General features: G+C 49.7%; 1 protein-coding gene across 2 annotated transcripts in view; it reads right to left on the minus strand.

The window, feature by feature from the left end:
* Positions 1-6,567: 6,567 nt before the first annotated feature.
* GPR107 (G protein-coupled receptor 107) overlaps positions 6,568-25,918 on the minus strand; it is an 84,841-nt gene continuing 65,490 nt past the window's right edge. For both annotated transcript variants that reach the window (XM_045373932.2, XM_045373931.2), the window contains 4 exons: positions 21,445-21,494; positions 19,051-19,134; positions 17,862-17,983; positions 6,568-11,655 (listed from right to left, as the gene is read on the minus strand). In XM_045373932.2, the coding sequence (XP_045229867.2) occupies positions 11,559-11,655; positions 17,862-17,983; positions 19,051-19,134; positions 21,445-21,494 (353 nt within the window). In that variant the 3' untranslated portion in view covers positions 6,568-11,558. The remainder of the gene's footprint in view (positions 11,656-17,861; positions 17,984-19,050; positions 19,135-21,444; positions 21,495-25,918) is intronic.

The following is a 25,918-nucleotide window of genomic DNA, read 5'->3' on the forward strand; positions in this document are numbered from 1 at the left end:
CAAAAAAACTCACTGAGAAATGAGTTCATTAACTCTATCCTTTCTTTCCCCAACATTGTTTTTGCTATTCTTGATTCCTTGTATTTGCATATGAGCTTCAGCTTGTGAATTTGTGCAAAGAAGCCATCTGAGATTTTGATAGAAATGACATTGAATTTGTACATCAATTTGGGGAGTATTATCATCTTAACAATATTGTCTTTTTTTTTTTTTTTTTTTTTTTTGAGACAGAGTCTCGCTCTGTCGCCCAGGCTGGAGTGCAGTGGCCGGATCTCAGCTCATTGCAACCTCCGCCTCCCGGGTTCACGCCATTCTCCTGCCTCAGCCTCCCAAGTAGCTGGGACTACAGATGCCCGCCACCTTGCCCAGCTAGTTTTTTGTATTTTTTAGTAGAGACAGGGTTTCACCGTGTTAGCCAGGATGGTCTCGATCTCCTGACCTCGTGATCCGCCCATCTCGGCCTCCCAAAGTGCTGGGATTACAGGCTTGAGCCACCGCACCCGGCAACAATATTGTCTTTTAATCCACAAATATGGGATGTCTTTCCATTTATTTAGGTTTTAATTTCTTTCAACATTTTATAGTTTTCAGAGTACAAGTTTTGTAGCTGTTACATTTATTACTAAGTATTTCATTGTGTCGATGCTATTGTAAATGAAGTTCTTTCCTTAATTTTATTTTTGAACTGTTTATTGTGTATAGAAATATATATTTTTTAATCTTGATCTTGTACCCTCCTGGTTCACTTCTGTAATCTCTATGCTTAACACAGAGGGCAAGCACTTTTGAAGAGTCACCCTGGCTAATGCATGGCAAACAGGCTGGAAGCAGGGCAAGATTAGAGGCCTGGCTGCCAGCTGGCAGGTGGCTGGTGCTGTCATCTAGATGAGGGTGGCTGCCTGGGCAGTAGCAGTGGGGACAGAAGCGGGTGGACTTTAACCACAGGACGAGGCGGCGGTGGGGAGAGGGAAGCATCCAGGATAAGGGCCAGGTGGGTGTCTGGTTTTTTTGTTTTTTTTATTTGAAGCGGAATCTCGCTCTGTCGCCCAGGCTGGAGTGCAGTGGCCGGATCTCAGCTCACTGCAAGCTCCGCCTCCCAGGTTTATGCCATTCTCCTGCCTCAGCCTCCCGCGTAGCTGGGACTACAGGCGCCCGCCACCTCGCCCGGTTAGTGTTTTGTATTTTTTAGTAGAGACGGGGGTTTCACCGTGTTAGCCAGAATGGTCTCGATCTTCTGACCTCGTGATCCGCCCGTCTCGGCCTCCCAAAGTGCTGGGATTACAGGCTTGAGCCACCGCGCCCGGCCTGTTTTTTTTTTTTTTTAACCAGGATCAGGGAGGGGCGTGGTCATTCCATTTTGAAAGTATAGGCCAGGTGCAGTGGCTCACGCCTGTAATCCCAGCACTTTGGGAGGCCAAGGTGGGCAGATCATGAGGTCAGGAGATCAAGATCATCCTGGCTAACACGGTGAAACCCCGTCTCTACGAAAAATGCAAAGAATTAGCCGGGCGTGGTGGCGGGCGCCTGTAGTCCCAGCTACTTGGGAGGCTGAGGCAGGAGAATGGCGTATATCTGGGAGGCGGAGCTTGCAGTGAGCTGAGATCCGGCCACTGCACTCCAGCCTGGACGACAGAGCGAGACTCCATCTCAAAAAAAAAAAAAAAAAAAAAAGAAGGGAAAAAAGAGAAAGTATGGCTTTTGATGTCCCTTTAAAACAGCCCAGGAGGGCGCGGTGGTTCACACCTGTAATCCCAGCGCCCTGAGGCAGGTGGATCGCTTGAGGTGAGAGTTTGAGACCACCCTGGCCAACACGGTGAAACCCCATCTCTACTAAAAATACAAAAAAATAGCTGGGCATGGTGGCAGGTGCCTGCAATCCCAGCTACCTGGGAGGCTGAGGCAGGAGAATGGCGTGAACATGGGACGCGGGGGTTGCAGTGAGCTGAGATTGTGCCACTGCACTCCAGCCTGGGTGACAAAGCGAGACTCTGTCTCAAAAAAAAAAAAAAAAAAAAAAGGGACCAGCCCAGGAGGCAGCAGAATGAGCCATGGGGATCTCAGGACAGGGTTAGGCTGAAATAAACTCCTGGGTGTCAGGAAGCCAGAGTGGGAGAGACTGGGCAGGGCCAGAGCTGGGACAGAGCCCAGGACCCGGCACTAAAGGGTGGACATGAGCTGACCATGGCCACGCAGCTGGAGAGCCTGGAAAACCACAGGAAGTTGAATTTGGTCGATGGAGCGTATGAGGGGTGGTGGCAGGCATCTCAACAGGGGAAGACTGTCCCACTGTGTTAAAAGCTGCTAAAGTCAAGGAAGACAATAGCCAAGCCCCCAGAGGTTGTGAGTCACTCTAGCCAGACTGTGGCAGGGTTGAAACCAGCCCGCAGTGTGCCGGGGTGTCTGGAAGGTGAAGCAGTGGACCCCAGACAGCTCTGAAGGGGGACGGGGGCCTGCAGCTGTTTTTTTTTGTTGTTGTTGTTAGCTGCTTTTTGTTAAAGGAAAAACTTGAACAAGCTTGATTGCTTGATAGAAGGGGCCAGGTGACATGGAAAGGGGGAAGATGCAGAGTGAGGGGACTGATGGACAGCGAGATGGCTGCAAAGGTAGAAGGAAGCAGGGAGCGGGAAGGGAGGAGACGCGGTGCCGCCGCTCAGCTGTGCCCCATGGCTTCGCCCCGTGGCTTGCTCCCCTCCCCAGGACTGTTCTCCCGTATGGAACAGCCAGACTTACTCCTCATTTCATCTGCGGCCCTGCCCCTACCAGCATGTGCTGAATGATGTTCAGCCTCAGGCGGCGGGGGCCAACTGGAACCAGGGCTCTGAGTGACGGAGACGCAGTTATGTCTAAGGACATACACTAGAATGGCTGATGCAGGGCGCAAGCTCGATTCCTGCGGACGTGTGTTAATGAGCAGCTTCCTCATTTCTGCAGAGGTCAGCGTTCCTTTGGCAAACTGGGAAGGAGCAGTTTAAGGTGCAGCTCCCAAGTGGGTCACACCGACCCCCCAACATCCAGTTCCCAACTGCTGAGCGTGCTTCTCTTCGTGGGGGTGGGCAGGCCAGTGCCAAGGGGCTCAGGACGGATTCTCAGAAACGCCCCACCATGCGGGTGGCTTACAGGAGGGCAAAGCTGATGCCAGCCAGGAAGGAAGTCTGCGCTTTCTTTCCTCAGGGTGAGTACTTACCCAGCCTCCTTGTAACTTAGCCTGAGGGAGTCTACAGCTACCGATCTGCCCACCTGACAGATTCCTGGTGAAGGGCAGGCCACCCAAGGGCAGCTGTGATGAGGAGCCCGCGTAGGGGCAGGGAGGGTCTACCCAGGGTCCTGGGGCCCGGGAGCGGTAGGCTGTTCTCAGAAACACATGTTGGGGCCAATATCTGCTCCAGACTTAGCCTGCACTGCCTGTTTTATCAGAACAACCAGAAAGCCCCCGGCCTCGCGATGATCAGGACCCAGTTATTTCTCTGACTTCAAAACAGTTTGCTTATCAGACTAGAGTTGTTGACTGTTATGTTTTTCCAGCAGTGGCAGCTGCCAATCAGAATGGACCAGCCGGAGATGACCAATGACATGACAAGACTCCTGCACAATGGGAAGAAATGAGATGCTGCAGCCGACAAGGGCGGCCAACCTGGGAGGCATCTGGCTCCCCTGACAATACCCACCGACCACCAAGCTGGCTTCCAGACTTCCTGGGACAGAACTGTTCCTCCCAGGACGCTGGTGTAGGTTCAAGTCCAGTCAGTATTTACCAAGCAACTGCGATGCCCAGGCCTGTTCCAGTGCTGCAGACAGTAAGTGCTTGTGGGTGCTTATATTCAGAGTAAGTCAATACACCAGCTTGGCACGACCTGCGTCTTTGGGGCCAGCAGAGCAGGTTGGTCTCCTCGGCCTCACACTGGAGCTCCTGGCTAGCTGGTGTCTGTGCAGTCAGGGTCCTAGTGATGGGAAGCTCAGCAAACAGAGGAAGCAGAGGGGATGTTCTGAAATGACCTTGAAACGACCTATCGCCCTCTTGAGGTGGTCTTGCTGGATGAAGTCCAGCCCGCCACAGGCACTGAAGGGCTCTCATTTGCTAAGCCCTTGCTTTGTGCCAGGTGGCTCTTCCTCTGCTGACACTGATCAAAGGAGGGTGCAAGGCACAACTACTGAAGCCGGGGTCAGATTCGCGGGCGTGGGCTTTCCTAACGCCAAACCCACGGGCGCCGAGGCTTCTCAAGCCCCTCCTCAGTCAGCCCCTGAATTTCTAACTGGCAAAGCTCCACGCGAGCGGTAGGGGAAGAAGGAGCCAGAGAGACCTGAACAGCAAGGGGGCTCCACGTTGGATGGTTCAGGGGAGCAGCAGGACAGCTAGGCCCCTGCTAGCACCTGCCTGCCGTCTCTTACCTGGTCCCCACTGCAGTGCCCCCTGGCAGGACAGAGCCGCTGACTTCTGTCCCACAAGAGCTGTGTGCAAGGTGGGCCCTTGTCTGTGTCGCCAGCTGGAGACTGACCCAAGACTCGGGAACAAAACTGGGTTGGATCTGTTCTCAGTGTGGTCCCGATCTGCCATGTTGGCACCAGCCGGGAGTGTGTTAGCAATGCTGAGTCTCAGGCGCCCCAGGAACCCTATCAGGGATTCAGGTGCTCGCTAAGTTTGAGGACCACTAGATTAGATGATCAGCAAGGTCCTTCCCGAGTCTTTCTCAGCTGTCCCCTTCCCGAGTTGCCTTGGCGTCTCTCATCCTGGGTTCTGAATCCTGGGCTCTCCATTCTCAGGATACCCCATGCCTCCTGCTGGTGCTTGGCGGAAACAGCTGTGGGTGGGGCATGGCCACTAACTGGGAAACCTTGGCCACGGACAGGGATTCTCTCTCCTCTTCATTCTGAAGTTCTATCATCGGTGAACTGAGGTTCATGCTCAAATTTTTTTTTTTTTTTTTTTTTTTTTTTTTTTTTTGAGATGGAGTCTCACTGTCGCCCGGGCTGGAGTGCAGTGGTAGGATCTTGGTTCACTGCAACCTCCACCTCCAGGGTTCAAGCAATTCTCCTGCCTCAGCCTCCCGAGTAGCTGGGACTACAGGCGCGCGCCACCACGCCTGGCTAATTTTTGTAGTTTTTAGTACAGACAGGGTTTTGCCGTATTGCTCAGGCTGATCTTGAACTCTTGACCTCAGGTGATCGCCTGCCTCGGCCTCCCAAAGTGTTGGGATTCCAGGCGTGAGCCACTGCACCTGGCCCATGCTCACATTTTTATAAGCACAACGGCAGTAACCAACACAGTCACTTCTCTGAGGCCTTCCTGTGCCAGGAACTGGGCCAAGTCCTTGACTTAATCCTTATTATCCCAACAAGGTTGGAGTCAGCAGGCCTGGGTTCTTGTCTCAGCTCCGACACTTAATAGCTGGGGGAAAAAGGGGAAGGATGTGGGTGGGCAGCGGCAGAACCTTCTTTAGGCCCATTTTTGCAGTTTTGAAGGCAGGGCTTTGGAGGGATGAATCACAAATCAGTATGCTGTGTGAAAGCAGCCAGACACGAAAGAGGGCACCCGGCGCAGTTTCATTCACATGAAGTTCTAGACGAGGCAAATGAGACTATGGTGGGATCAGAGCCGGGGCTGTGGTAGTTTCAGAAAGGGGGCAGTCGGGACCGGGAAGGGGCAAAAGGGGCTGGATGGGGTGACAGGCATGTTCCATCTTGATTGTGGTGGAGGCCACAGGACTATACATGCATCTGTCAAAACGCAACAAACTCTACATTTAAAAAGGATGGATTCTGGCCAGGTGCAGTGGCTCACGCCCGTAATCCCAGCACTTTGGGAGGCCAAGGCGGGCAGATCACCTAAGGTCAGGAGTTCGAGACCAGCCTCAACATGGAGAAACCCTGTCTCTACTAAAAATACAAAATTAACCAGACATGGTGGTGCATGCCTGTAATCCCAGCTACTCAGGAGGCTGAGGCAGGAGAATTGCTTGAACCTGGGAGGCGGAGGTTGCGGTGAGCTGAGATCACGCCATTGCACTCCAGCCTGGGCAACAAGAGCAAAACTCCGTCTAAAAAAAAAAAAAAAAGGATTCTACTGCAGGTAAAATAGGCCTCAATTTAAAACATTCTTAGTAAAATATGGGCTTTGGAACTGAATGACTTCTAAAAATGCTTTGAGTCTAAAATCCTGGATTTCTCTGCTTCCAACTGGGGTAACCCAGAGTTATTGCTAACTGATGCAGGAGGAGGTGCGCTTGCGCCTGTCACAGTGCGGGCTCTGCGCCAGGCCCGTCATCTCCCCTCAAATGGCAGCAGTGCCCTGACACTGGTTCACAAGGCATCACCTGCCTCCAGCATAAGCAGGACATCAGTAACCCACAACCGGTTTTCAGGCATCTGGGTCTTCATTGCGCTGCCACAGATCTGCTAAGATGCCTGGAACTTCTCTAGTAGGTGTCACTATTGTCAGTAGGAACTGGTGGGAGGCAGTTAACTAATTTAATGAACAAAAATCACAAAAAAAAAAAAAAAAAATTATGAGAGGAAGGTGGAGGAGAGAAAGCACCAGGAGCTGGCGACTCCCTGGATCTCATACACACACGGTTCTGCCAGATAATCTTTATTTTACACATTTTGCAACACGGCAAGAGAATTCACCCCGTACATCACCCTGATTGGATCCCCCACCCATTATACATTATATGTTTACATAAATACTCTTCAATGATTAGTGTTTTAAAAAAAAAAAATACTGAAAACTCCTTCTGCATCCCAATCTCTAACCAGGAAAGCAAATGCTATTTACAGACCTGCAAGCCCTCCCTCAAACGAAACTATTTCTGGATTAAATATGTCTGACTTCTTTTGAGGTCACATGACTAGGCAAATGCAATTTACGATCTGCAAAAGCTGTTTGAAGAGTCAAAGCCCCCGTGTGGACACAACTTCTGGACTCTGTTAACAGTTAATCTTACGTGCTCCAAAGGCTGACCTTCTGGAGGCTCACTGCCTCATCTGGCTGCCCCCTCCAAAATCCAAAACCCTGCCTCAAAATAAGCTGCCCTCTGGGTGAGTTCGCTGTTCTGTTTCATTCTGACCGTTCTGACTCTGCCCAGAACGCCGTCCCACCTGCAGACGCCCTGCTGCCAGAACCCCAACAGGCCCCTGAGGCAGCGAGGCCAAGCCATGCCCACTCACTCCCGCACCATCTCAGTGTGCTGCCTCACACGGGGCCTGAGATGTGCGGGGCCCATGGCCTGGCAGTGAGCCATCTAAAAGCATTATCTATTTTTCAAGCATAAACCACGCAGAGAGGCTCAGATGCATCGCTGGGCTACAGAAGTGGCCTCTGGGGAATGTGGAGTATGTTCAGCCTGCCGGCCAATAACTACCTTCCAGGTGGTGACAAGTATTAGCGTCCACTCAGGTAGATGCCTTTTAAAGACGCCCTGCCAGAAACACCCTAGGGAAAACTGGAGTGAAGAGCGGGTCTTTCAGAACATTTGGTACGTTCTGGATGAATACCTTTTTGATATACCAAGAGGTATCAAGTCCAAGTCTAACTTCTGTAGCGGGGAAGTCATTAACTTGCTGAATCCTAAAGGGAAGAATCAAGCCGCAGGCCAGAGGCACCCTGGACTTAGCTTACGGTGAGTCTTGCAAGGCCAGGGGCGGGTCAGAGAAAAGCAGAGGGGTGAAGCGTGGAGTGTGGAAGCAGGGCTGCGGGAATGGGCTAGGATCTGTTTCCTTTGAAGTACAGCAGCTTGGCAGCATGAAGCATGAGTTGTTCCGCTCTTCTACTGGGTGTATGGAGCTGGGCCAACAACCTCAGCAGACTACCTAGTGTTCTAAGAGCCTTCCTTGAAGAAAATGCTTCAGGACGGCGGAGGAGGCCAGAATGCATCTGCAACTCCAACAGGCATCGCTATGCTCTTCCTTGGTCTGTAAGGACTGGGTGCCTGGAGTAGACTGTTGTAAGTACCAAAACAAGACACCCATTTTAGTGTGGAGGAAGACCATCCTGTATGACCCAAAGCAGTAATATATGGCACGAGTATGCACGCTCTTGAGAAAATTCTCCTTCGCTTAGAAAAATGCATCTTTCACACAGCTGCTGGGAGAAAATGCTGCAATGCACCAAAGCCTTTAGCCCGTGCCCAGAATGAGCCTACGTGGGATCAATAGGCACGGGGAGAAAGAGGGCAGAGAAGGGAAGAAGAGGGAGGAGGAGGGATGGAAGAGAAGGAGGAAGTGGAGGAGGGAGGAGGAGGGGGAGGAAGAGGGCAAGGGGGAGGGGGAAGGGCGAGGGCAGAGGAGGAGGGAAGAGGGAGGGAGGCTGCAGAGACGGTGATGAGGTCATCATGCAGGAGGAAATCTCACCCACACGAAGTGGACTTACGGGGCCGTGTGCTGCCTTGGTAGGCTGGACATGTCAGGGGCGGGGAAACCCTGGATATTTCACTCTAAAGTGGTTTCTTTAAAGAAAACTCAACTGACTCAGGCCATGAGCATCTTTTACACTGAAGCAAGCATCTCCTCACAAGTGCTTCCTACGATTCACCAGAGTCATATTCAACATCATCAAATGCAGTGCTCCTTACACTTTAAAGCACTGAGGGGCCAAGAAATGGGCTGCTAAGTCCTCAGCCACCGTTAGGAGCCAGGATTTAGAGATCAATGACTATTCCTATTGTCCAAGAAATAATTTTCTAGCAAAACATACACATTTTATTAAATTTCACAGCCAGCAGCACTTTCAGTCCACAACAGATTTCTCAAAGGAAACATGGATCTTTTGTATAGGCAGAAACAGTGAGGAGTACCAAGCGAAGCTGTAAATACCACCAATGGCTCTGCTATGTGCATCCGATATTTTCTGCCCGATCCCTGAAATACTGCAAGGGCTTAACCGTTCAAACACCACATGACAACGAACCTAGTGGAGTGTGAAACTCAGGCTGCAGGAGGGTGGCTTGTCAGCTGGTGAAGCCACTTGGCTTTGGATGCCATCGGTCATCTTTACGCAAGAGCAGAGATGAACGGTGGGTTATAGCTATGACGTGAAGGAGAAAGAGAAGACACGCTCACAGAACAGGATGGAGAGCTTCAATAATTTCTTAAAAGCTTGGAACCACCACCTGCTTTCTCAATCTTGGGGGCTGGGGTTTTGACTTTTCTTGATCTGACTTGAAGCCTTTTACCAGTTACAATACAGACATGGCCAGATGACCGCCTTGTTAGGAAGGCTGTGGCCATCTTTGTTTCTGAACAGTCTTATCTCATCTGTCCACGGCTGCTCTGGAAGGGTCAGGACCAGCACTGCAGACACTTGGCCATGCCGTGAGTGAGCCCAGACGTACGCGTGGAATCTGAACACTCAACACTGGCGTTCCCGTGCCAGTCTGACAGCTGCGGCTCCAGCGATTGTCCACACACATGCCTGCCTCTCTCTAGCTCCTTCCCTCCCTGGCTTCCTTGCTTGCAAAACCCAGCATGTGAAATGAGGACACCTCCACGGAGACCCTTCCGAGCAGGGAGGTTTCATCACACCTTTCGTTCTTGCCAAGGAGTCTGTCGCCTCATCCACAACATCTGCTTGCGGGAGAAACAGCAAATGTGTCCCTCTGAGGGAAGGACTAAGGAGGGCTTCGGTAGTCACAGATTGAGACACATTTCTGCAAAAACTGGTATTGTGTTTCTGCACAGGAAAACAAAGTGTTAAAAATATTCCCATCCTCCCCCCAACTCCCTTCTGTCACACAGTCCCGAGTGAATTTTACAAAGGTCCAGGAGTGAATTCTTAGGGCGCATTCACCCTTCTCCTGAAGATGGGAAGACACACGGATGCTCGCCTAAAATATCTGCCGAGAGGTGAGCAGCTGTGGCCTGGGAAGGCGCTTGCTCTTCCTCCACAGGAGCCAGAAGGCAGGTCGCACTTTCAGAGCACCGTACAGAACCCAGATGGCGAATCAAAGTGCAGAAAAAGAACACCCGCTTCCTCGTTAGTCATTTAGGAAGATAAAATGGCACGGGACAGGGAAAACAACCATGTTCTGAATGGAGACTTTTTCGGGTTCCCAAACCTGGGCTAGTGAGTGTGATCCCACATCCTGTGGTTTCTGCCTGACCCTTCTAAGCCAGAGGTGAGAAAACAACCCCCAGAGACCACGACTATCACCCCCGGGAGGTCCCTGATCCCCTGTAGGGGTGGCTCTCTGACAAGCCCCAGGCAGGGGTGGGCTCCAGCTTTTGGAAGCAGCCCCACCTAGCTGGCCCCCAAGCATTAAGAAGCTTTCCTGATGGGGCCATGGTTTGGTCTCCTTTTAAGTCCTCAGTCACAATGGACCTTCTGAGCTTGTCCCACTATTCAGATGATTTTCTGAGTTGCAATACTGCTCACTTTAGGTGGCTACCTGTGTTCACTGCCAAGCTCTGCAAGTGTGGAAGGGAACTTAATCACTGAGTTTCTGTGAAAGATTTCGCCATCCTAAAATCCCTGAGAGTGAAACTGTTGAATCGTGCTCACTTTCTTCACATACATACTCTTGGACTATGGGGAACAAGTCTGTTGAATTCATCTATTTAGAAATCCTACTAGCCTACAGGAAAAGCTTTTTAATGGGGATGATTTGCTTGGACTTAAGTATTTGCTTAAAGACTACCTATTCTGCCCCCAGCTGCTCCTTAAAGAAAACTCCTTTCCATTTCCCCCAAAATTCTGATCACACACCACAAAGCCACGAACATGAAGGGAAGCCAAGACGGTGCTGCTCTGGGCTGTCAGGGAGTGGATGTCCAGGGAATGCCACAGGCTAATGCTTTTTCAACTTAAAAATACATTTCTTTCCATCCATCAGGCAACATCTCAATCAGAAAACCACCTCCCACCACCTGGGCTGTGCCACAGGGCATGACCCTGACAGTGACATCACAGCCTTCTTTTCCTGTTGGAAAGAAGACCACTGGGCCGCAGGAGCTGCTGTCCTGGTCACTCTAAGCATCCGGAATAAGGGTCTGGGGCAATGCTGAGGGCAGGAATCCTGGGGCAGATGCTACATCCTCAACTGGGTTTTGACTTTGCTTTCCAAAGTCACCTGTTTTCATTCATTTTTGTCTCCTGAACAGGCAACGGCACTCTCCCCACCCCTCTTCGTTAGTCCGGGGTCCTCAGTAGACATTTCCTAAAGCCTCAGACAGATACCTCGCACCCTCCTTCCCCCTCCACCAGCCGTCCTTGCTACGCTGCCCCACACGTGGGGTCACAACTGCATACCCCTTAGAGCTCCCAAATGAAGAAGAAAAAAATAAACCTAAATAAAAAATGAATTCTTCCTTTCCTCTTCCTCTCCTCCTCTCTGTGCCCGCCCTCCCATTCCCGCCTGAAGGAGGATCCAGCTGCCTTGAACCAGCCACAGATCGTTTCCATAAAAGAGAGTACAAAGTCAGGTTTCTGCAGCACTGTGCTCCAGCCATGTGCCCTGGTGTCACTGTCGGAGGTGCCAATAGTTCACTGGAGGAGCTGCTCCTGCTCTCCAATAGGACTATGAATAAGTTAACAGTTTCCTTGGACAGTGCCATCCTCAGGGTCGGCTCTGTCACACGGCGCCTTCCCACTCGCCCTGGGGCTCCACGGAGCCGTTGGTCACCTTCTTGACTTTCTTCATACTTTCCATCACCCCAGATGTTGTCACACTGAACAAGGAAAGAAGAAACAATTAGGAACATCTCAGAGTCTCTTAGTAAAAGGCCATGTCTGCCACAGCACGGTGGTTAGGACTGATGATGGGCGTTGGTTTTCGAAACAGGCGAATCTAAGTTTGATTCCTGGCCCATTCCTTACTAGCTGTGTAACCTTGGCCAAGTCACTTGACCTCTCTGTGCTTAATTCTCACTTTCCAGAACTGTCATGAGGAAAAATGAGATTCTCCAGAGTGCCTAATCAATAAACACCAGCTATCATTATTACAATCGTCATGAATCTTTTTGTCACAGCTTGCGGAATTTTTGTAGTGCATAGATAGGTGACAGTGATGGTTATGAGACTGAAATCTGAATCGTAATGGACATTCAGAAAAGAAAGCTAATTAGCCAACCAGACATTTTTAATAACCAGTCATAATGGATCATTTCTGAGCCAGGGGACAGAACACAGGTTTAGAGGAACCTTCCAGGATCAAAGATTCTTTGGCCGCTACGGACAGAGAACTGGCTGCTTTCTGCAGGCGGGGGCTGGGCCATGTGGCTGTGCCTCAGCGCGTGGCCTCTGCCTCCACTCTGTGAGCTCCCGGGGCTCTGTCTATTGGTGCCTGGTTCTGAGGAGGCCCCATGGAGCCATTCGTTGAATTCGAGAATTAAAAATGGAAGATCGCTGGTCTCATGGGGCATGAGGAGCTGAGCAAGGCAGTCCTTTCCATTAGAAGGAATCGCATGCACAGGCCCCACCATCTCAAGAGGATAATCTCTTGCCTCACAGAAGGTGAGCTGGTCTATGAGGGAAGTGGGCGGCTCTGTGAGTAGCGGGAGAACTAGGCAGAGATACTGGGTGTCAAAAGCCACTTGGTCCAGCATCTTCCCTGCACACTAGGAAACAGTGAAGATTTATGCTGCCCCATTGTGGACCAAAAGAAATTTCCTCATCAGTAAAATAAATTCAATCAATCAACTCAACAGACTCTTTCCAAGGACCCATACCATCCCTCTGCCAACTACCTCACCCCTTCCCCTACAAATGGTGACACAGTGGTGACACAGTGGCTGTGTATGTGACCCATCTAGAGTGCATGCAGCTGGACCTCATGGTAAATAAATGTTTGTATGGGGTAAGGGAAGAAAACTTCCCTTCTTCTTTGTCTCTTCATTCTTTGCCATCATGCTGCTACCATGCCCAGGCTCAAAGAATCGCTCCCAGCCCGGACCTTTCTCAAACAAGTCCTTTAGACTCACAGGTTATTTGTACTTATGGCAAAGTTGGGACAAGGTATATGGCCAGATCCCATAGATGCTATAAGTGAGTCTAAAAGCATCCCCTAAGACGAAAATGCCTCAGCTGAAGCCGCCCAGCGTCACTTCCTGCCAGCTGGCTTGTGTCTCAGGCCTGGCCTCGTTAGGAAGACACCTGCCCCAGGGGGGATCCATGTGCACAGGGCTGCTCCTGAAGGGACCTTCTTTAGACGGGGACACAGGAGGTAGGGCCTCTGCATGAGCCAGAGAAGCCCCTGTCCCGAGCCACACAGCAGCCCCTGTGCCTCTCCACAGCGACTGAGACTACAAAGAAATGCGACCCCATGTCTTCCAGAAACATTCCAGTAATCACACAGCTGTCCTATGGTTACTGCATCTTGTTAAAAAACGACAAGGAGTTCAATGCACGTTGACTCTAAGAGGCAAAGCGCATTCACTGTGACCTGGGTATGGGCCTGACAGCAGACTTGGGAAAAACATTTTCTCCGTCTCTTTCTCTAAGAAAATACTCCTTTCCACATGGTGGGCCAAGAGAGAAAACAACTTTTACTCTTCAAGACAGGCCTCATGCTAGGTCACAGAGGAAAAAGAAATGGACTTATTGCTCTCAGCGGGCCCACAGCCCAGGAGAAGAGATGGTCTTCCAGAGCAACACTGCAAAGCCACTTCCAGCAGAGACGGGAGTGCTGGGAACCGGGTTCGGTGATGGCTCCGGCTGAGAAGAATCCCCTCTGCTGGGGAACCGGGGAAGCCAGGAAGCCTGTCATGAGACGTGGAGGAGCTGGGTGGGAGGAAGTCAGAGGAGTTTCCAAGAAGAAGAAATAGGCAAAAAGCATGAAGGAAAAACCCAGGACATTTCCTGGGGCAGTCAGAGAGTGCTAAGTACTCACAGGGTATATATATATATTGATTTTAGTTTTTGAGATGAAGTCTCGCTCTGTCACCCAGGCTGGAGTGCAGTGGCACCATCTCGACTCACTGCAACCTCCGTCTCCTGGGTTCAAGTGATTCTTGTGCCTCAACCTCCCAAGTAGCTGGGATTACAGGTACATGCCACTATGCCCAGCTAATTTTTCTATTTTTGGTAGAGATGGGGTTTCACCATGTTGGCCAGGCTGGTCTCAAACTCCTGACCTCAGGTGATCCACCTGCCTCGGTCTCCCAAAGTGCTGGGATTACAGGCTTGAGCCACTGCACCCGGCCTACAGTATATATATTTAATACCTCCAGTCAGTCTGCGAAGGAGAGAGGCAGGGAGAGAGCCGGGGCGGACACAGGACGGCAGGGCTGTCCAGGGCCAGTCTGCCTGGTCACCCAAGGATGGCCCTGATTCTTACTCCAGCGGTTCTCAGTTCTGCCTCCTGCTCAGGCTGCCCTAGGGAGTGAGAAAAGCACAAATCCTGAGCACAAGGAGGTGAGAATCAGTGTCTCCAGGGACGTGGCCAGGAAACTGGCACTGCAAAAACACTCTACAGGTGATTCTAGAGCCTGGGAGAACAGACAGGAAGGGCCGGGCACACATGTATTCCCAGGGCAGCTCATGCCTGCATTCCCAGCACGTTGGGCAGTGGAGACAGGAGGATCGCTTAAGCCCAGGAATTGGAGACCAGCCTGGGCAACATGGCAAAACCCTATCTCTACAAAAAAATACAAAAACATTAGCTGGGCATGGTGGCGTTCATCTGTGGTCCCAGCTAAGGAGGCTGAGGTGAAAGGACTGCCTAAGCCCAGGGAGGTCTAGGCTGCAGTGAGCCGTGATAGTGCCACTGCACTCCAGCCTGGGTGACAGAGTGAGACCCTGTCTCCAGGGGAATAAAAGAATGGACAGGAAGGGGAGAGGATCGGGAGTGAAGAGGTCAGCCACCACAAAGCCCAGGCACAGAGAAAGAGGCAGGGTGGGGCTATGGGTGAGAGGCACAAAGTGAGGCCTACAGGACGCTCCGCACGGGCTGAGCAGGAGGGAGGTGTTTCAGCCATGGCTATGGGAGACTGGGCAGATGTCCGTGTCACCAAGGCCGGTAGGGAACGCTTGGGAGGGGCCAGCTTGGTGTGACGCAGTAAGAGTGCAGCTTCAAGTCCGAGGCGACGCGGAGCAGGAGGACGGGGACCTGGCGTTCAGGAGGGGCCGGGGGCAGTGAGGGGGTAGCAGAGGCAACCCTGGGCTTGGGTGAGTCCTGGGAGAAGAGGGAAAATGGGAGCAAGGCCGTGTGGGAGTGCGGGAGGTTGTCACAGGCAGGGCGGGTGACAGGGAGCTTCAGTGTGTGGCCAGGACTGGGAGTGGCAGAAGTGAACTCAAGGAGAGGAAGAAACCTGATGGCAGATGCCCAGGGTGGGGTGGGCGCTACATCCTGTTCTCCCAGCAAACCTCCGGGAGGCTGAAGGGACACCTGGGGCCCCCACGGCGTGAGGAAACCTGGCTAGTCCCCCGCAGACAGGGCGCCCGCAACGCTCCTGGCAGCTCAGGCTCTGCAGCAGTGAGAAGAGAGAGCTGGGTCCGGTGAACACCCAAAAGCCTCGCTGGCAGGAACATGCCGTGGTGGGGCTTCAGCAGCATCACAGGCACCTCGCTAGGTGTCCTAATTTTGGTGCCAACACTTAAGGGGCCGAACAGCTGAAGGGCCAACATCCGAGCAGCAATCTACACCGCAGATAAGCGTTCTTTCCTTGACATTTAAACAGTAACCCCCTTTCCTCACAAAGCCCCAAGTCTCTGTAGTTGCCACCAAAGTGCCGAATGAGACACAGGTTCCTTCTGCCACACAAGACTGCAATCGAATGTGGCTTGGGTCTAAGTGGTCCATGGATACATCCATTTCTTTCTTTCTTTTTTTTTCTTTTTTGAGATGGAGTTTCACTCTCATCGCCCAGGCTCTAGTGCAGTGGCGAGATCTCAGCTCACTGCAACTTCTGCCTTCTGATTTCAAGAGATTCTCCTGCCTCAGCCTCCCAAGTAGCTGGGATTACAGGCGCCTACCACCAAGCCCAGTTAATTTTTGTATTTTTAGTACAGATGGGGTTTCACCATGTTGGCCAGGGTGCACTCCTGACCTCGTGATCTGCCTGCCTCAGCCTCCTAAAGTGCTGGGATTACAGGCTGAGCCACCACACCCAGCTGATACATCCATTTCTATAAAAAGTGTTTTCTGGACTGGAAATGCGGGGAGACCTGGTGAAGAGACAATTCTATTAGTCTCCAGTTCCCATTTCCACGTTCGTTTTCTGCCCACATGAAAGAATGCAGGGAGTGGTAAAAGGTGAACAGCAGCCATGAATGAGGACAGCGCTCTGGAATGGGAACCCCAGGGAGAAAACCTCCTGGCCCAGAAACCCACACCAAACACTTCTTTCCACTCTCACTCCTCAAGATGACAGAAGTAGTTCAGATTATTAAGGAGACCCACAGCCTAGGAGGCAGCTACCAAGTCTGATAATTGAAACTGCACCCAATACTTTTTAACTTGCTGATTATTTACCGATAACTTCTTGTGCCAAAATTGGTAGGCCTAAAGAGAGACGGTCAAAGAAACAGACGGGGAAACAGAGAGAAAGTCAGTGTTACTTTGGACAGTGCCCTCATTCCCAGGCCCAGAGAGAGAAGCTGTGTCAGGCCTGGTGGGGTAATGGCTGCACAGAGAGCAGCCGCGTGGGCCGCACTGTCAGAGAGAAAACAAGCACCAAAACAAAATTTTCAAAAAACTGTTGCTATGAAACAAAAATACCTTCATAATGCATCCAGACTCCAAGATGTAATGGCTGAGGGAAAGGATGTGGGAAGCGGGAAGCCCCCATTACCACTGTAGAGTACAATGCAGTAAAGGAGACGATGCCGTGACCCAGCCACTCTCACCCAAAGACCCCGTGTTATGGGGCTGGACGAAGCTAAAGCCTCCCAGCAGGGGAATGATAAACACACCATGTTTTAGGTTATTTCCTGATGCTGCTGGTTACCAGCCTGACACATGTGTGCCTCTTCAACCAACAGACGCTTGCTCAGACCCTGCTACTTCTAGGAAAGGCACAGCTGATGGTCCTCCTGCACTCCACTCCACTGTTTAGAAGGAGGAGTTTCTTCCTCTGCATGGGAGATGCTGTTTGGAGCCCACTGGCAGGACCTGCCTTCCTTTACTGTTGCCGTGGAGCTGAGCACAGAGAGCTGTCTCATGCTGCCTGACCCGCTGACAGCCAAGCAGAGCCTAGCATGGGCCGAGTCTCAGCCTCTGAACTGGGAAGAATTCAAAGACTGCCAGGGCTGGGGGCAGAACACTTAATACCAGTGAACCAAGAAGGGAAAACTCTGCCTTAGGCTAATCATCAAACACAGCAATTGACCTGGCTTATCAAATTTCAGAGCTAACAAGCAAATATGCTTAATCACTATTCATTTTTCTAGACAATGATCGCCCTTTCCCAGAAAATAGGACCCTAGAGTCATTCACTCTGTGACTCAGAAAAGCCCCTATTAGTGCTCAGATATAGGTCAAAGTCATTGTGCTGTGAAAAGCCGCGTAGTTATCTGACGATAGAGGATGTCTGAGGATCATTAGCAGACTTAAGAGATGACTCAGAAGATTCCATTTTCAGACATAAGCGCCTGATGGTGGGCCTGACAGAAAGTGGGCTCCTTATTCTCCCTCGTGAACTGGCCATGGATATTCCTAAGTTCTTGCCACTGAGTTCTTGAAAGCAGGCTCCAATGATGCTTAGTGGAATGGCAAGTTCCATCTTCCCTGACAAGACCCAGCAAGGCTTGGCAGATACTGTACTTCAAACCAAATCAGACAGCCTGTCCGTTTCCAGTGTCCATTCCTTCTGCTAAAAATAGAGGAACCACCCCTGGAGCCACGAAATGCTGAGAGCAGCTGGCCCGATTCACACTGTGCTGCTTTGAGTTAGGCAAAGGGGTCAGGGCTAAGGAAGAGGGAAGAAAGATTTCTTACACAGACTCCATTTCCAAGTCATCTTCTTCCTGAGAGAGTTGTAGGTAGGGGTTATCCGAAGCTGGACGGAATTTATACCCCGTTAGAACAAAGAAGACCAGTGTGGCCGTTTCGTCCAGGAGCTGCAAGTTTAAAAACCACCCCAAAATAAAGAGATTAGCAAAACTGTTCTTCAGAAAGCAGCGCAACTCAACGAACTGACATATCCCCCACAACCCACCACTTGCTGGTTCTTCACTCAAATGCCACTTCCTGCTAAAGAGCATTTTCCTTAGACTTGCCGAGGCCTAAACGAGGAGCGTCCTGCCCAGGGATGACCTTTCAGAGGCCGCGCTCTGCTCTGCTTTAACCAGTCTTCGTGGGGAGCTTTTAAGAGCTCCTTACACACCCACTTCCTCCTACAGCGCCTACAGCACAAAGTGAGTTATTCAAGAAAAAAGTCATTTGGTGGCTACTCTAGTAAACTGGTTCTAGTTTATTGCAAAGATACTTTATTACCGAAATAATAAAATGGGCAAAGAAGGGCAGTCTTGATTTCTAACTACTCTAAGCCCTGTAACTAAAGGAAAAGACCACATCTCATCTAAGTTCTAATTATTCAGGGCAAATCTTTCTCTGCCTTAGGCTTTTCTCTTCAGACTTTTAAGACTGAAAACTAAAATCAAGATTGCAATTATTTTCAGATTCCTCATGGAATCCAGCAGCATTTCTGGACAAACAGATCATCTCAATTATAGGCCAGAAGGATGGAAGGAGGCTGGGCATGGTGGCTCCCACCTGTAATCCCAGAACACTGGGAGGCCGAGGTGGGCGGATCACTTGAGATCAGGAGTTTGAGACCAGCCTGGCCAACATGGCGAAGCCCCATCTCTACTAAAAAAACAAAAATTAACCGGGCATGGTGGTTCATCCCTATAATCCCAGCTACTCGGGAGGCTGAGGCAGGAGAATCGCTTGAACCCGGGAGGTGGAGGTTGCAGTGAGCTGAGATCACACCACTGCACTCCAGCCTGGGCAACAGAGACCCTGTCTCAAAAACTAAAAAAAACAATTTTTTAATTAACAAAAAGAAGAGATGGAAGGTCTTCGTGGTCATTCCCAGACAAATTAGTAACAACTGTTAAGTTACACTTCAAGACTTTATCCTCAGGCATAAATTCTCTGGCATTCCGCCCTGTGAGCAGCATACCTGGTAGAGCCACTTCCACTGGAATGGAACAGCGAGTTTGAGGAGAAATGCAATGATCCTAGTGAAGTATATGTAACACACAATCTGTATGAGGAGGAAAGAAACAGGAAATCAAATCAACAGGAAAATCAGGACACCACTTTAACAATTTGCTTTCACAAATGAACTAGGAAACAGAAAACAGAATCACTCAAAGAAAAGTATGTGACACTTACAGTGTGAATTAATACATGCAGCGGAGAGACACGGCTACTCTGCCAGTTACACTTGAATGTCTTCACTCTCCAGGTGACCAAGATATTGCTAACAGCCACACCCACGGGGAGCACAGGACACTTCAGTAGGGCTGTTCTTAACCCTTCCTCACCCTATCCACAGACAGAAGCCCTTGATTTCAATCTCCACAGGCTGTATTGCTTATTCTCAGGCTTTGAGGAATATTTACCAGTAGTGAGAGCAAAATAAAACCACACAGGGAAATTACTGGCTTCTGTCCTCTTCTCTGGCAGATGCTGCAAGCATTCAAGGTCCACACTCACAGAAGTACAAATACTACCAAGTTCTCTAGCAAGACAGGATGCCTTAATTTCTCCCTGCAGTGACAAGGACTCAATGTGCTGGCCACCAGAGCATGGCCTGTGCACGGGGACTAAGCTCAGCTGGCCAAGGACCACTCATTATCACTGCACGCAACAAGAGAGGTTCTGTGATGACCTGTGCCTGTTTGGTGGATGATATAAAATCCATGGGAAAGAAAAAACAAAAGAAAGAAAGAAAAAAAAATCCACCCTAAGTGGAGTGTCTGCTCTTGCATCTCTCTCTACCACTGAAGTCTGATGTTTGCTTGAGCAAAGGAACTGTCCTAAGTGACAATGCCAAACTCACAGATGAAAGACTTAGCAATGTTCTTTCAAGACTCAGGAAGCAAACTAACTCTGGGAGGCATGTACCTTATACAGTCTAAGAAATTATGATCCTAACAATTCCTAGCAAGCTCTGTCTTTTGGTGCTAGCTGATAGAACTTTTCATGTCCATCAGAGTCCTGTTTTTAGGTTTTAAAAAAACTCTTATTTTTTTCTTCTTAAGGAAAATTTATTACCACAACATGTAACTAGTTTTCTGCAGGGAAATCTGAAAGAAGAGAAAGGTAGATACTCCAATAATTTTTTTTTTGAGACGAAGTCTCGCTCTGTTGCCCAGGCTGGAGTGCAGTGGCACTCTATCTCATCTCACTGCAATCTCTGCCTCCCGGGTTCAAGCAATTCTCCTGCCTCAGCCTCCCAAGTAGCTGGGACTACAGGCATGCACCAGCATGTCCAGCTAATTTTTTTTTTTTTTTTTGTATTTTTAGTAGAGATGGAGTTTCACCATGTTGGACAGGCAGGAGCCACCCCGCCCAGCTAATTTTGTTTTTATTTTTTATTTTTAGTAGAGACGGGGTTTCACCATGTTGGCCAGGATGGTCTCGATCTCCTGACCTTGTGATCCGCCCACCTCGGTCTCCCAAAGTGCTGGGATTATAGGCGTGAGCCATCGCACCCGGCTGATACTCCAATAATTTTTTAAATGAATAAAACAAAAATGGCTGCAGAAGAACATGATAGTGCGATCCCAGTTTTCTAAATGAGTAAAAATAGTGGTCGGGATTGCACCACTGCACTCCAGCCTGGGCGACACAGTGAGACTCCATCTTAAAAATAAAATATAAAAAAAAATTTAAAAAATGTAACTCAGATATTTAATTTCCTATTTTAAAAGACACAACTAGATTTTATAAAATGAAAGCCAGGCGTGGTGGCGTGCACCTGCAGTCCCAGCTACTCAGGTGACTAAGGTGGGAGGATCTTTTTGAGCCCAGGAGTTGGAGTCCATCTTAAGGCAGCATAGAGAGACCCAGTCTTTAAAAAAAAAAAAAAAAAAAATCAAAAAAGCAAGTCACACTGGCCAGGTGCAGTGACTCACGCTGTAATCCTCGCACTCTGGGAGACCGAGGCAGGTGGATCACCTGAGGTCAGGAGTTCGAGACTAGCCTGGCCAACTTGGTGAAACCCCGTCTCTACTAAAAATACAAAAATAAGCTGGGTGTAATGGCAGGTGCCCATAATCCCAGCTACTCGGGAAAGCTGAGGCAGGGAGAATTGCTTGAACCCGGGAAGTGGAGATTGCAGTGAGCCAAGATCTCTGCACCACTGCACTCCAGCCTGGGTGACAGAGCTAGACTTCATCTCAAAAAAGAAAAAAATAAAAATATAAGAAAAAAAAAAAGCAAGCCACACTGCTCAGCTCTAGGTGGCACATCTTGTGCTTCCACCAATTCTTTGGAAGTTCATTTGCTCTACTCCTTGAATTGATTTTATTTATAGATTAAGGATTTTTTTTTTTTTTTTACTTACCAAGACGTAATAATGTCTGAAAAGTTTCAGCTTTGCTAAGTTAATAGCAGCTAGAGAGAAGAAAGAACAAAATGAAGAGCTCGTTAACTTCTCATTTTAAAAAGCAAGCCTCATTCAGACACCCTCTCAGTCAAGAGGCCACCTCTAATGCAGATGAGGACCACTCAGAGGCACATCCATCTATCTGGAATCAAGTCTGCTGGGCAGGCTCTCCTCCAGTCACCAGGAAAAAAATGTGGGAGCAGCACAGCCACAGGCGTGAGCTGGAGTTGGCTTGCACCAGCGATTCCCGCCCAAGGGTCAGCAGCTGTAACCTGGCTATGGTGGGAGTATACTGACATCACAGGAATTGGAAGATGCTACAAATCAGGAATTTTTCCCCCCAGAGAGCCAGCATTAAACATTCCAGCTCTGCACAGAGCTGTGACCTCCACTGGGACTAGTCTCAGGTTGGTCCCAGAGAACCATCTGGGGGAGCTTCCCACTAGTTGAGGGTGTAAATTCAATACCCACAGGTGCATTTTGCAAATTTCACTGAAGTTATTATTAAGCTACTTGTAATAAGCCCTTTCAGTACCTTCCTGGCTGGATCCTACCTTCATGCATGCTCAAGGTCAGCTGAGCCAGGACAGCTACCTTCCTGACACTGCCTATGGCTCTGAAATATTGATGAGTAGAGGGAAGCCTGGCTCCCTCCCAGATCAGCAATCCTTTCATTCATCATAAACCTTCCTGCAGGAGGCAAATTAATTTTGCTTAATAGCATTCAATTACTGATTCAGTTTAAGAATGGGACCGTGGGTGGTGAAGGTTCAAATTTCCTCTTCTTCCTCCTTTGGGCTCATGATGAGTTGACGGGCAGGGAGGAGCAATCAGGCTTAGGATTCCAAAAGAAATTCCTGTAATCCTAAATTATCTTCAAGATGAGTATCAACTAACAGAATCTACAAGAACCTCCTCTGAGAAACCCAGTGCATTAATGAGGGACACTCAGAAAGTCTCACAGTTGAGAAGATAGAACACCTGCCTCTGGGGCTGCAGTGGATTCACGCAGGCACGCACACAACACCCGAAGACGCAAAATCACAGCAGCTTTCTTATCTGTTATCTGGCAACCTCTCTGGCAGTCTTGTTATTTTGAAAAAATTAAATCTCAGCCAGGTGCAGTGGCTCATATCTGTTTGGAATCCAACACTTTGGGAAGCCAAGATGGGAGGATCCCTTGAGCCCAGGAGTTTGAGACCAGCCTGGATACAGAGGGTGAGACCCCTGTCTCTTTAAAAAAAAATTTAAAAATTAGCCAGGTATGCTGCCTACTTGGGGGCTGAGGCAGGTGGACTGCTTGAGTCCAGGAGTTTGAGACCAACCTGGGCAACACAGTAGAACCCCGTTTCAAAAAAAAAAAAAAAAAAAGGAAGGAAGAAAAGAAAAGAGAAATAGGCCGGGCGCACGCCTGTAATCCCAGCACTTTGGGAGGCTGAGGAGGGCAGATCATCTGAGGTCAGGAGTTCAAGACTAGCCTGGCCAACTTGGCAAAATCTCGTCTCTACTAAAAATACAAAAATTAGCCGGGTGGGTGCCTGTAATCCCAGCTACTTGGGAGGCTGAGGCAGGGGAACTGCTTGAACCCAGGAGGCAGAGGTTGCACTGAGCCAAGATCACGCCACTGCACTCTCCAGCATGGGTGACAGAGCAAGACTCTGTCTCCAAAAAAAAAAAAAAAAAGAAAGACCAGGTATGGTGGCGGCTCACGCCTGTAATCCCAGCACTTTGGGAGGCCAAGGCAGGTGGATCATGAGGCCAGGAGTTCAAGACCAGCCTGGCAAAGATGGTGAAACCCCATCTCAACTAAAAATACAAAACTTAGCCAGACATGGTGGCAGATGCCTGTAATCCCAGCTATTCGGGAGGCTGAGATGGAGAATTGCTTGAATCTGGGAGGTGGCAGTTGCAGTGAGCCAAGATCATGCTACTGCACTCCAGGCTGGGTGAATATAAGGAACCCAGTTCAAAAAACAACACAAAAAGTACATTTAAAAATTAAATCTCTCTGGTTCTCATCATTTCTTTTTTTCTTTTTTCTTTTTTTTTTTTTTTTTTTGAGAGGTCTTGCCGTCACCCAGGCTGTAGCACAGTGGCACAATCAGCTCGCTGCAGCCTCGACCTCCTAGACTCAAGTGATCCTCAGAATCCTGAGTAGCTGGGACCACAGGTGTGCGCCACCATGCCCGACTAATTTTTGTATTTTTAGTAGAGACGTGGTTTCACTATGTTGCTCAGGCAGGCAACAGCCTGCCTCAGTCTCCCAAAGTGCTGGGATTCAGGTGTGAGACACCGTGTCTGGCCTCATCTCTTTTTTATTCAGTCAATACAAACTCACCAAGCCCTGACTCTGAGCCAGGCCCTGGGATACAGCAGTATACACGACAGCTGCAGCCTTTACCCCTGGGGCAGCTGCCATCCTGTGAGGAGAGAAGGGCACTGAAGCACAAATTATGCACTCACTGAGTGACATGTACACACAGCCACTGCCGATGGGCGTGCGATCAGGTACTCCTCCTCCCCTGGGGGATGGAAAGGCCTTCACAGAGGACAAGACATGAGAACTGAGAAGCATCAGATATGGATAATGAAGTGTTCCCAGGGATTTTAACCTTCACCCTCTGGGATGAACTTTTTGTGTTCCTCTCTGGACGCAAACCTGCTGCTCCCATCGGCAGGGGACAATGAAATGACCAGTTCATACTGTACTCTGCCTAACAGAACCAGCGACACGACCGGAACTGTGGCCCTCCCAAACCAGCCAAACACCTCTTCAACAGGAACACTCGATTCTTCACAGCACCAACAATTAGACGGTTTAAATGATTAAAAAATGCTTTAAAAGTCTCTCCTGAATTTTGCTTGCTGAGGTCCTGACAAAGGAAACTCCTACCTTGCTTCACTAAGAAAATCAGACAAACAGAGGTGTCATGTTTTCATTCCTGGGTTTCAGGGTGCCCCGGCAGGCGTAAGCACGGGCTCCCAAGCCAGACCAGGGAAAAGGGGTGAAAGAGAGGGTTTCTCAAAGGGCCTGAACACAGCTCAGCCATGAGCCAGAGTGGGAGAAGGCAATGCGGAGAGTGCTGGAGAACAGCAGGTGTGGAGGCTCACAGGTGAGAGAGCTGCACATATCGGGGAAGGAAAAGTAGCTCAAAGCAGCTGGCCTGTGCACAGCCTAGGAAACAGGGCAGGGCTAAGAGTAAAGCCAAAAATTCAGTAACACACAGAAGACTGAACTTGTTCTCCTCGTTGGTTTTGGGGGTCCCAGGGAACCTCTAAAGCAAGATTGTCCAACCTGCACCCCAGGACAGCTTTGAATGCGGTCCAACACAAATTCGTAAACTTTCTTAAAACATTAGGAGATTTTTTTTGCAATTATTTATTTTTCTTTTTTAGCTCATCAGCTATCGTTAGTGTTAGTGTGTTTTAAGTGTGGCCCAAGACAATTCTTCCAATGTGGCCCAGGGAAGCCAAAAGATTGGACACTCCTGCTCTGAAGGGTTTTGTTTTGTTTTGCGATAGGGGCTCACTCTATCTCCCAGGCTGGAGTGCAGTGGCGTGATCGTGGTTCACTGAAGGCTCAACCTGCTGGGCTTACATGATCTCAAACAGCTGGGACTATAGGCGCACACCATCGCGTCCAGCTAACTTTTTATGGCGACAGGGTCTCACTACGTTGCCCAGGCTGGTCTCGAATTCTGGAGCTCAAGCAATCCTCCCATCTGTTTTCCAAACTGCTAGGACTGCGGGCATGAGGCACCCTGCCAGCCCATTTTTGTTTTTTAAACTAGTCAACTGCAGCAGTGAGAAGAAGGGAAAGAGCAGAACAAGGAGTTCGATCTGTAACTATGAAAAACCAATGGAGAGGAGCCACAACCACCTTCGAACCAGCCCCCCAAAGGCTTTAGACAACACCATGATCAGATGTTGAGACCAATCCCTCCGTGGAGGAAGGATGGAGAGAAAAAAGAGGAAGAGCCCAAATGAGGTCAAAGACCTTGAGTCTGCAGAGGCCCCTCTAAGAGGCAGTGAGATGTCCATCGATGTAGAGCAATCAAAGAGTGGATGGGGCAGTGAACAGCAGGCTGATCCCACCTCAGTGGTTGCTAGGAAAGAAGGAAGAGCAACAAGGTAATGAAGTTGAAGACAGCAGAGAGAATCTTTAAGGTAAAGTCTGATGGGTCTGTCCTTTCACAGGGAAGGAAATGAGGATGGGGAGGGGACCGAGAGAAAGCAAAGAGGTTAAGGCACTGCAGGTCTTAACCAAGTAAGGCCCAGGGTGGGGTGAGAGCAAAGGAGAGGAAGGTGCTCCACCTGGCACCTCCCTGGCATCATGCGTCACCACGTCACATCCTCCAGGCTCAGGCAAGACACCCTCTGAAGGGAGGTAGGCTATGAGCCACTCCATAAATGAGCCTGTGCACCCCACATG

Source organism: Macaca fascicularis, chromosome 15 (assembly GCF_037993035.2).
Source record: "Macaca fascicularis isolate 582-1 chromosome 15, T2T-MFA8v1.1".
Classification (NCBI taxonomy): Eukaryota; Metazoa; Chordata; class Mammalia; order Primates; family Cercopithecidae; genus Macaca; species Macaca fascicularis.